Consider the following 11,286-nt stretch of genomic DNA (forward strand, 5'->3'; position numbering starts at 1 on the left):
GCTAAAGTGTTGAAAAATTTGTTAATTGTAGTCAATTAAAGTTTGTATTTTGTAAATTATAGTCATTTTAAAAAAAATTACAATTTGCAGTCAAAAAGCACTACGGAGTAATAACTTATTAATTGCCATCCAAATCAATTTTTAAGCCTCAATTTGTGTGTTGAAAAAATGTCCTGCAAAGGTTTTAGGGGTCATTTAAGCTTTTACAAATTTGAACTGAGCTCGAAATTGGGAAAAAATAACGTAAGTGTCTCGTTTTGCGTATCAAAAAATGTATTGATTTGTATGCAATTATTTTGCCGTGAATACGAGGCACTTACGTTAATTTTTGTCAATTCCAAGCTTAATTTAAACCTTTAAGAGATAAAATGGACCCTAAGACGTACTCCCTCCGTCCCTTAATACAATGCCTCTTTCTCTTTATTATGTGAGGAATAAATGTTCAAAAATGATGTATTGTATTAAGGGACGGAGGGAATAACATTTTTTCGGCACGTAAGTCGATGAAAAAAATGATAGGGTGGCAATTTACAATTTATTAGTGCTTTTTGGCTGTAGTTGCAATTTACGTAGTTGCAATTGTAAATTTTTCCTAAAGTATTATTGGTAGAAAGTTAATGGAAGGTTAAGGCATAAATTGACAAACTCTAGGGCTCCCTATTTATTAGTTCAATTTATTTCCAATTATTGTAGGATAAATAATTGGGTAATGTTACATGAAGCCCTTAGGGATAAGAAAAAACATGAAATAATTTTCCTTATTTGCTGGCCTGTGCAATGCACGGATTATTTATATAAAATTGTATTGAGAGAGAAGTGAGGAAATATCAGTAAGTCATTATAGGGTATAATATGTAATCGAAAAAATTGTATTGAGAGATGAGTGAAGAAATATCAGTAAGTCATCATAGGGTATAATATGTAATCGGAAACATGATTAAAGAAATTAAAATTTTGGAACTTTAATCGAAAAAAAAAGGCTTAAATAGAAGGTGGAAGGGCTAAAATTATAGAGAGAATAGGAAAAGGTTGAATTAAAGGGGGGAGATGAAGTGTGTATGAAAGATGAAATATAAGTTTAATGAAAGAATTAAAAAAAAACGGTGTAATAAAAAATTAATAGTGTAAGATGACATGTGGCACTATGGTTAGAGAAGTGTAATAGAATGGATGGGGACATGTGTCTTTCTTTGTGTAATAGAATAGATTTAGCAATGCATGAGACAAAATCACACACAATGACACAAATAAGTGTAATTTATGTTATATATTTATTTGCTTTTATTTTTTCAATTTTAGCTCCTTATATGTAATTCTAAGGGTTATGTAAAGTATTTTCCTTCAAAATAACTTAGGAAAATACTTTATGTAGGAAAATAATTTATTTCCTTATATGTAATTATAAGGGTTATGCAAATCTTAATGTTATGTGAGGGTTGATAAATTAAATTCAAATTTGTAAGAATCATAAATTCTAATAACTAGTAAGGACTACTTGAGTCCAATATACAACTAACTATATGTTAATAAGATCTAATAAGCTTAGGGCATGTTCCGATTGACTGAACTGAGCTGAACTGAACTGAACTGAACTGAACTGAGCTGAACTAAACTGAACTGAACTGAACTGAACTTATTAATTAGTGATTTTTAACTACTGATTAGTGATCTTTGTACGGATTAGTGATGTTGTTGTTGTTGTTGTTGTTGTTGTAAGAGCTTAAAAGAATGAAATTTGGCTTTATATCATTAGCAATATCATTAGACGTAAATTAAGAGTTGAACTGAACTGAACTAAACTGAACTGAACTGAGCTGAATTGAACTGAACTGAACTGAACTGAACTGAATTTCAACGGAAGAGAACAGGCCCTTAGATTGGTTTTTAAAACTTAGGCAAAAAATTCATGCATACTTCGTTTACGATTAAAGTATGTGTAAAACGGGTAAATAATAAAATGAATCCTAAGTCCATATGATACTTACTATTCGAGCCTTCAAATGACTTTATGCACGCAACATAGGTATGTAATAGTAATTTGAAGTATTTAGGGTTATAAAAAACTCCATGTTAGCAATCTACTTTCGATTCTTTTGTAAATATTAAAATTTGCATCAATATGTTTATATAGTATTATATTCTTTTTATCGTAAACATGCATTATGTGGACATATATAGTTCTATAAATATATATACATCTAGGTTAAGAGATTTTATGTGTGAATTTGGAATTTAGTTTCACAAAATCATAAAAGTTAGTCAGTTCTCCTAAGCCATTAACAATATTCTGCACTGAAGGATAGTATTATGGGCGTTATGGTGAGTTTTTCTTTCGCTTTGAAGTCCTCTTATTAATATAACCAGTTTTACCATGGTATTAGAGCAATTTACATTCATTTGTGTTATTATTTTCTTAATATGAGACTATGAATTCCACATTTTCTTTAATCGTTTAAACCATGAAATGCTTTGCAGTTGTTGGTTGGTACATCAATTTCAAGTTCATTATATTGTGAATTTTGTTATCCATATTAGCTGATAAACTCATTCGTTTAATATGTTTTGCTTCATAAATTCGTAAAAAATCTTAAATCAATCTTCTTTTATTTACATCTTTAAAAGTAACATAACCCGACGTACTCCATATCATAGTTTATTTTGTTTCTTCCTCTTACACTAAATCCTACATGTGTTTATTTTAACCACTTTTTTAGTTAGAGGCTTTACCAAGTATACATGCATGCATGATACATCCTTTAGAAAATCCTAACATATACAAAATCCCTTATGTTTTCAATGGAACTACTTTAGGTGATTGAGAAAAAAATATGTATAGAATTCATTATTTGCAAAGAACAAGCTTGAATTTCTTCTAAAACCTCAATAACATGACGGAATGATCTACTTCGCAATAAAAGTAGTTTATCTTCTTAACACGAGTATTATTTAATTAACTCATAACATACATTAGGAAATAAATCTGCAATAACTAAGTCTTATCCAATAAAATCAATTTTTTTTTCAATCATTCAAATTTTTTTCTTTTTCTTACTAAATTAAATTACAGTCAAATCCAATAATTTACTAACCCTAATTAATCCTCCATAAACAACCAACTAATAAACTTTTTTCACAAACAATACACCACCGTCACCAAAACCCCAAAGTACCCCCTCACACCAAAACAAACAATCAAAACTCTCACCAAATTACAAGGGCATTTTAGTCATTTCACTTAAAAAATCCCAACAACTAGATCACGTGTCACCTTTCCATTTCATACAATTAAATTTATTTTCCACTGTATAAAAATGTAGTGGACTGTAATCTTCTTTCTTTCTTTCATTTTCTCTCTCTTTTATCAATTTCTCTCTCCTCCCAAAAAAAAAAAAAAACAAATGTCAGAATCCAAAACCAAAACCCCAAAAAACCCCTTCACTTCATCATCATCTTCTTCTTCTTCATCTCTTCTCATTACCAAAGAGAAAATGGCAAATGAACTTCCAGAATATTTCAAATGCCCCATTTCTCTTGATATAATGTCCGACCCGGTTATCCTCTCTTCGGGTCATACCTTTGATCGGAGCTCCATTCAAAGATGGATTGACTCAGGCCACCGTACTTGTCCAATTACCAAACTACCCCTCCCTGACCCACCTTCCCTCATCCCTAACCACGCCCTTCGCAGCCTCATTTCCAACTACACGCCCACCCAACTCACCCCAACTCGGTCTGACTCGGATGGGTCTGGGTCTGACTCACCGAGTCAACTCGGGTGTCTAATCTCGAAGCTTAACTCGAGGGGTTCGATGGTTGAGGAGAAGGTTGAGTCGTTGGTGAGGTTGACGGGGTTGTCGAAGGCTAACCCGGGGTTCCGAGCGCGGCTCACTGAGTCGGGCGCAGTGTCTGCTGTGTTGCGGTGTGTTGACTCGGATAATGACCCGGGTTTGCAGGAGAAGGCGTTGTTGCTGTTGTTGAATTTGAGTTTGGAGTCGGATGATAATAAGGTGGGGTTGGTGGCGGAGGGGGCGGTGGCGAGGGTGGTTAGTGCTTTGGGGAGCACCGCTGCTGCGGTGGCAGCAACGGTGCTCACCAGCCTCGCTGTGGTGGAGGTGAACAAGGCGACCATCGGGGCTCACCCCGGTGCGGTAAGGTGCCTTGTTCACCTCCTCCACACGGGGAGAGGAAGAGAGAGGAAAGAAGCTGCGACCGCTCTCTTTACTCTCTCTTCCTTCCCCGAGAACCGTCGTAGGACGGTTGACTGCGGGGCAGTCCCGATTTTGATCAGAATGGCAAAATCGGGACTCGAGCGAGCAATCGAAGTGCTGGGATTGCTCGCTAAGTGTAAAGAAGGGAGGGAGGAGATAGTGAAATGTGATGGGGTTGTAGAGATTTTGGTACATTATGTGAAAAATGGGAGTTTAAGGGGAATTCAATATGGATTGATGACATTGAATTTGATTTGTTGTAGTAGTGATAGAGTGAAGAGACAAGTAAAAAATCAAGGAGTTTTGGAGATTTGTTTTGGGTTAATTCAAGATGATAATGAGAAGATTCATAGGGTTGCATCCAATTTGGCTAAAGTTTTGCAAGAGAATTAACAAGAACAAAGATAATTTGAGGTGAGATGATTTGGGATTTATTATTGGGTCAACAAGTTTTACCCTTTTGAGAATTGAGATACTTCAAATGTTAGTTTAATTTTTATACTAGTTCTTTTTGTTGTACAAAAGAGAAAAAGGAATAGAAGTTTTTTTTTTTTTTTTTTTAATTTTGTTGCTGTATCAATTCTCAATGTACATTATTTTAATAAACAAAATATGGATAAAGAACTCTTCTTTGAATTTTTGCATTTTATTACATTATTAAAGTACAACCTTGTTGCAATCACTTCCTACAAAGCCGCAATTTTTATTACACTAGAGTGGAGCCAACGAGCTAGGTACAACCGGACATATAATAAAGTCTATGGAGTTATACGCTGGGTGGTTTTAGGTTAAGTAGTTATAAATGGAAATCAGTTTCGTCATCATTATAGGCTTACAGCACTACGGAGTAATATAATTGAGGTTATAATAGTGGAATTGTATCCAATTTCTTGCTTAAATGATCATAACATGGTGGGTGGAGCAATTAACTAAATTTGTTAAACTTAATGATAAAATTAGCTAACTTAAGCAAAGTGTATTCCAATGTTATCTTTCATGAGTATTTTTAAGGCATTTGGATTGTAGTTAAAAGGATAGATATTATTGTTTAATTTTGAGAGTTTCTTTGTTGGTTCTAGTGCGGTTTTTTCATTTGTTTTGGGTAATAAAGAAAAAAGAAAAGAAAAGAAAAAAAAAAAAAAAAAAGGGGGTAAGAATATGCTTTGGATAAGAAAATTGATGATTCACAAAAAGTGGGTTCATGACAATTGACAACTTATTGGGCTTATTCCTACTCGGCTACTCGTATTCACTATCAAAGTGGCTTGCCTATAATCTAGAAGACATAGGGTTCAAATCTTGCCTTGTTGCTTCTATGTTTGGGTACGGGAACGATTTAGTATGAAATTTGGTATATACGGAGTAATTTAATAAGATCATCCGCTGCCTATGGTCTAGAAGACATAAGATTCAAATCTTGCCTTGTTGCTTCTAGGTTTGGATACAGATACAATTTAGTATGAAATTGAGTATATACAGAGAAACTTAATAAGATCATCTGATATTGAATGTCTAGATTTAAACTAGTTTGAAGAAATTTATGAGAATGGATTTTTCTACAAATTGAACGTTGATTTCACATAATTAGATGTGTAAGACAATTTTCTTTTTCTCTTCTAATTTGCATGAGAGTTTTACATTTGCTTTTGTCGAAACATAACTAGAACATGTTTACTTTAATGCTACGTAATTGGTTATAAACACTATGAACCACAAAAAAGTATAGATTAATTGATTCGAATTTCACTTGATCAACCTATTTGACTTGACAATGGAGAAAAAACTAAAAAAAAGGGGATTTGTTAAACATCGCCCGCGTTTTTCTACATAAAGCCCACATTTTTTAAAAATGTTGACATTATTGCCCTTGTTTTAATTTTTACCGAAAATAAAATTTTTCAGTCATAAAAAATGTGGAGCAGGACTGGATCGCCGAGTGAAACCGAAGAGCCCTCAACGTCGGGTAGATGCACCGGAGAGACGTCGTTGACGCCGGAAAAGGAGGTACGATGCCATCTAAAACCACGAATTGGCGGCTGGCGTCCTGCCGGGACGCCGTGACCGTAGTGGTGGCGCCTAGCCAGGACGCCGCCACCGTAACTCTGGCGCCTGGCCAGGACGCCGCCACCGTGGCCGTGGCGTCTGGCCAAGAAGCCGCCGCCACGGTGGCGGCGTCCTGGCCAGGCGCCACCGCCACGGTGGCGACGTCCTGGCTAGACGCCACCGCCACGGTGGCGGCGTCCTGGCTAGGCGCCACCACTATTTTTTTTTTTTTTTTTTTAATTTAATTTAAAATTTGTTTATTTTTTTTTTTTTGTGTTACAATTTTTTTCTTTTTTTTTTTGTTTTTTTTTTTGTTTTGTTTTTAATTGTTTTAATTTGTTTTTGTTTTTAATTTATTTATTTTTTATTTTTTTTTTTTACAATTTTTTTCGTTTTATGTTTTTTTTTTGTTTTTTTTTTTTGGTTTATTTTTATTTATTTAATCTAAAGTTTTGTTTATGTTTTTTATTTTTGTGTTTTGTTTTTTTTTTTTTTTTTGAATACTTTTTGTTTATTTCTTTGTTTGTTGTTTATAATTTATTATTGTTTTTGCTTTTGTGCTAATGTTGTGTCAAATGTATTAATTTAATCTACTCTTATGTGATTATATTTATATGTTATTGTTGCAGGATTATGGTGGAGACGGAAATGATTATAGTGGGATTTTTGTACACGATGGTCTGTTCGAAGATGCTCAACAAGCGGTTGATTGGGCGAAACAGGTTGCAATTAGATCAGGTTTTTGTTTAGTAGTAGCAACTCATAAATCTCAACGGGATGGTAGAATGGATCGCATTTTGAGATGCGACCGTTATCGCAAAAGGGAGGAACGAGATTTCAGTCAAGCGATTCGGTTTGATACAAAGCGGAAAGGTTGTGGGTGTCAGTTCAGAGTAAAGGTTCGACAACAGCAAAGGGGTGACGGTTGGGAAGTGAAGAGTTACGGTAAATGGGGGTATCACAACCATGAGATGATCGCATATGAAGTGGGTCATCGACAGTTAAGTGGCCTAAGTCCTGCTGCGAAACTAATTGTAAAAGAAATGAGTGATGCTCAAGTGAAGCCTGCTAAAATATTAGCATCTGTGTTGGAGAAATTTCCTGAAGACCAGCCAAACCGAAGACACATCTACAACGTCAGACATAAATTGAGGTTTGAACGGTCAGAGGGAAGGAACCCTATACAGCAGCTTCTACACCAGGCACAAGCACGTGGTTACCTGTACTGGTTTGAATCTGATGAAGACACATCGGAGGTGACTCATTTGTTCCTTGTGCATCCTGATTGTGCTGATATGATTTCGTCTTGGCCATCTGTGATTCTGATCGATTCAACGTACAAGACAAACAAGTATAAGTTTCCACTGGTTGAGATGGTTGGGATGACTCCAACGAACCAGAACTTTTTGATTGGTTATGCAGTTATGAAGGATGAGACGGTTGCGAGTTACCGTTGGGTGTTGGAGAAGTTGAGAAATTACATCGGCCCAAGTGTTCAGCCATCGGCCATCGTCAGCGATTGTGAGGGAGGTCTCTTTGCCCCTATAGCGGAGCTGTTTCCGGAGTCGAGCCATTTACTGTGCACATGGCACATCAACAAATGCGTGAAAGTCAAAGCCTACAACCTTTTCAACAAGAACTTAGATTCAGCAGAGAGATTGGCAAACATCTACAAGTGTGCAGTGATGCATTTCGGCCTTGGTTTGCATGGTCGAGCTTACTATCCGTGTACCACGGTTCTGCCTTGGTGTTCGCGTGAGACCGTCACCAGACCGGTAAGAGAGGTTGCTATTGGATTTCTGGGGCCGTCATACAGACATTTCATCCGACTGGACCTGTCACCCGATTTTCCGGTCCCACCGATTATACCAACGTGGTACACCATTCGTACAGCAAGCGTAGAGGGCTGGGATGCGTTATATCATGACCGGGTGCAGCAGTGGAACAATCTAGTTGCCTTTTCTATGTGACCTAATATTGCTATTGCTATGTTTTTCCCATTTATTTAATTTTCGGATTCTAATTTTCGTATTTAGTTTTCCCATTTAAATGTGAACCTGTATTTAGTTTTCGTATGCCCACTAATTACAACTTAAAATAAAAGTTATAAAAACTAAAAATATAATGTCAAATTCTAAGAACTTAAAATAATAATTATAAGAACAGATAATGTTAACTTTTACAAACAACTAGGAAAATGTTTTATAAATGCACTGCCGACATATCAATAATCTCTCTGTGACGCCCACTGCCACTGCTCAAGGGCCCGTTCCAGTTCATCAATAACAGCTCTGCCTGTTGCAGTCGTCATGTTGTCCCTCTCCTCAAAAAGTCTGTGTCCCAACTGCGTCATCTTTCCCATCCACTACACATAACAAAACACATAAAATTCAATAACGACGTATTATGAGACATATTATATGAAAAAAAACACAACTACAAATGTTTTATGAGACGTACCGCATCCACGGCAGTGGGCGGTGGCACATCATCATCATCGGCGTCGTCGCCGTGGTGGACGTCTCTGATCAACCTCGGGTGCGAGTGCCGGTTGTACCACTCCATGTAGTGCTGGTCACACATGGCAGCCACCCCAGTTGGCGGCCGCTGCAACTGCTCAATCCATATGCGGGCAACCATCGGAAACTGCTCCCACGTGCCAATCATGCTTGCCGGCCATTGGACGACGTACTCCTTCAACGACGCAGATCGGACGGCCTTACTGGGCCATGCTGGTGGAGGAGGAACAACTTGGACATATCCAAGCTGGCGAAGACAGCGCTGCGGCATGTACGCCTCTACGATCTCACGATACTGAATCAGTCCCGTGTAGAGGGTCCTGGGTACCCTATTACTAGGGTTCTGGCCGAAAGGCATCCAGTTCACCTGCACATTTTTTTAAAATTAGTAAGATTCGTACAATAAACACATCAAACTATAAAAGTAGAAATAATTTAAACACTTTACCTCTAATGGGGACATCCTGTCAAGCAATAACCGTATCGATCGCAGGCGGTCAATGGACTTCTTCTCGACACGCGGACTCCACGCACAGGCACGTGGCTGGCCATCCCCAATAGGAACCGGGTCGCGGTGTGGTCGAAACGCCGGGAAATACTCGTATATCCACGTCTGTAACAACGTCATACATCCAGTGATACCTGCCGCATCAGCCCGGCTCGAGAATCCTAACTGGCGATACATGTACGCTAATGTAGCCGACCCCCAAGAAAACTGGCCTACTCTGTCGGGCTCACACGCGTCAACTATGTCGCGTGGCCTGAGCTTGTTTCCGCTCTTATCCGGAAACAAGGTACACCCGAGAAGAAGAAAAACATATGCAGCCAGCTGTGTGTCCTGCGTCCTACGTGAAGTGGGGTGCAAACATCGCTGCAAAACTGCTGCGATCTTAACACCGCCGTGATCCCACACACCAAGTGCCGCTGTGTACAGCGCAGCCCTATCCACCGCCAACAGCTCCGCCAATAAATCTGCCTGATCCGCATCTGTGACAACAGATGCTCGGTTTCCCTCTACGGGAATCCAAGGATGGCCTCGACGTCATGCAACATGATCGTCATCTCACCGAACGGAAGGTGGAAAGAGTTCGTGTCCGGCTGCCATCGCTCAACGAAAGCCGTGATCAGCGTCGAGTCAATCCTCTCATGCATGGTGGCAGGAAGGTGGCTCACTCTAGTGGCCCTCAATCGGCCGACCATCTCGCTCTCCTCCGGCCAAGCCTCAGCCAACTACACAAGAAGTTACAAGTCCTCTCCCGGGTTTGGCATTTCAAAATGCCGCTATCCAAAGCCCGCTCTTGGTCCTCCCAAATACGGGTAGCGATGTGTCCTAGAAAGCTAGGAATCACACTCCCGTCTATAGGTCCCCCAGCCACCTCGCCCCTCACCACCCAAGAATCATTAACGGCCCTCGACCGTTTTCTGCTAACCGCAGACACAGTGGACGCAGATGATGTGCCAGATCTACTAACAAATCTACCATCTCTACCCTTACGCACGTCTACCCTACGCGTCTCATACACATCATCAAGCCTATGACTGAATGGACCGTAATCATCATATGGTCCACTCTGATCGTCCACATCCTCATCTGCATCCTCCTCCTCCTCCTCCTCATCACCATCATCATCTTCATCATCCTCAGAATAGTGCACCCGTTCTCTACGAGCCGAGGCCGAAATACCACGGGATCTAACGTGTCTGGGCCCCGAGCTCTCCATTGAGTTCATCGTACTTCTCATAATGTCCATACTCTTCCCAGCCCCAGAACGAAAAATACGATGCCTAACACAAAATAACAACACATGTAATATGCAATATAAACATGTAATATAAACATAAAAAAGTAATTAAAATAATAAATAAAACAATATACATATGATGGAAAATAAATTAAAAACATTACAAAATATTAACAACCTAAAAATAAAAAAATTAATAACCTAATAAATAAATAAATAAAAAATTGGAAAAAACAAAGCAAAAAAAAAAATTACCCAAAAAAAACAAATTGGAAAAAACAAAGTGAAAAATATAAAATTATAAAAACTTAAAAAAAAAGAAGAACATCAAAATTTTAAAAAAAAATTATAACAAAAAAAAGGGAACATAAAATTTTTTTTAAGTAAAAAAACTAATTCAAAAAAAAAAAAACAAGAACAATAAACAAGAACATAAAATTAAAAAAAAGAAAAACAAATTTAAAAAAAAATCAAAAAAAAAATAATTATTTTCGAAAATTAAATTTCAAATTTAAAACCAAAAAAAAATTAAATAAAAAAAAATAAAAAGGCGGCGGCGCCTAGGCCAGACGCCGTGACGGTGGCGGCGGCGTCTAGCCAGACGCCACTACCACGGCGGCGGCGCCTAGGCCAGACGTCGGTGCCGTGGTTCTGGCGCCTGGGCCAGACGCCACCGCCACCGTCACGGCGTCTGGCCTAGGCGCCGCCGCCGTGGTAGTGGCGTCTGGGCTAGACGCCGCGCCGTGGTGGTGGCGTCTGGCCTAGCGCGCCACC

General features: G+C 38.4%; 2 protein-coding genes across 2 annotated transcripts; one reads left to right on the plus strand and one right to left on the minus strand.

The window, feature by feature from the left end:
• The first annotated feature begins 3,152 nt into the window (after positions 1 to 3,152).
• Positions 3,153 to 4,844, plus strand: LOC110726964 (U-box domain-containing protein 8-like). Its single transcript, XM_021906504.1, has one exon. It carries the CDS (start codon positions 3,399 to 3,401, stop codon positions 4,599 to 4,601), a length of 1,203 nt encoding a protein of 400 aa, XP_021762196.1. The 5' UTR covers positions 3,153 to 3,398; the 3' UTR covers positions 4,602 to 4,844.
• Positions 4,845 to 8,268: 3,424 nt separating this feature from the next.
• LOC110726965 (protein MAINTENANCE OF MERISTEMS-like) lies at positions 8,269 to 9,992 on the minus strand. The gene is made up of 3 exons (XM_021906506.1): positions 9,219 to 9,992; positions 8,712 to 9,137; positions 8,269 to 8,616 (listed from the first exon to the last, which is right to left on the minus strand). The coding sequence occupies exons 1-3, from the start codon at positions 9,453 to 9,455 to the stop codon at positions 8,476 to 8,478; spliced, it is 804 nt and encodes a 267-aa protein (XP_021762198.1). The 5' UTR covers positions 9,456 to 9,992; the 3' UTR covers positions 8,269 to 8,475.
• Positions 9,993 to 11,286: the final 1,294 nt, after the last annotated feature.

The sequence above is a fragment of the Chenopodium quinoa genome, unplaced genomic scaffold (genome assembly GCF_001683475.1).
Source record: "Chenopodium quinoa cultivar QQ74 unplaced genomic scaffold, ASM168347v1, whole genome shotgun sequence".
Lineage (NCBI taxonomy): Eukaryota > Viridiplantae > Streptophyta > Magnoliopsida > Caryophyllales > Amaranthaceae > Chenopodium > Chenopodium quinoa.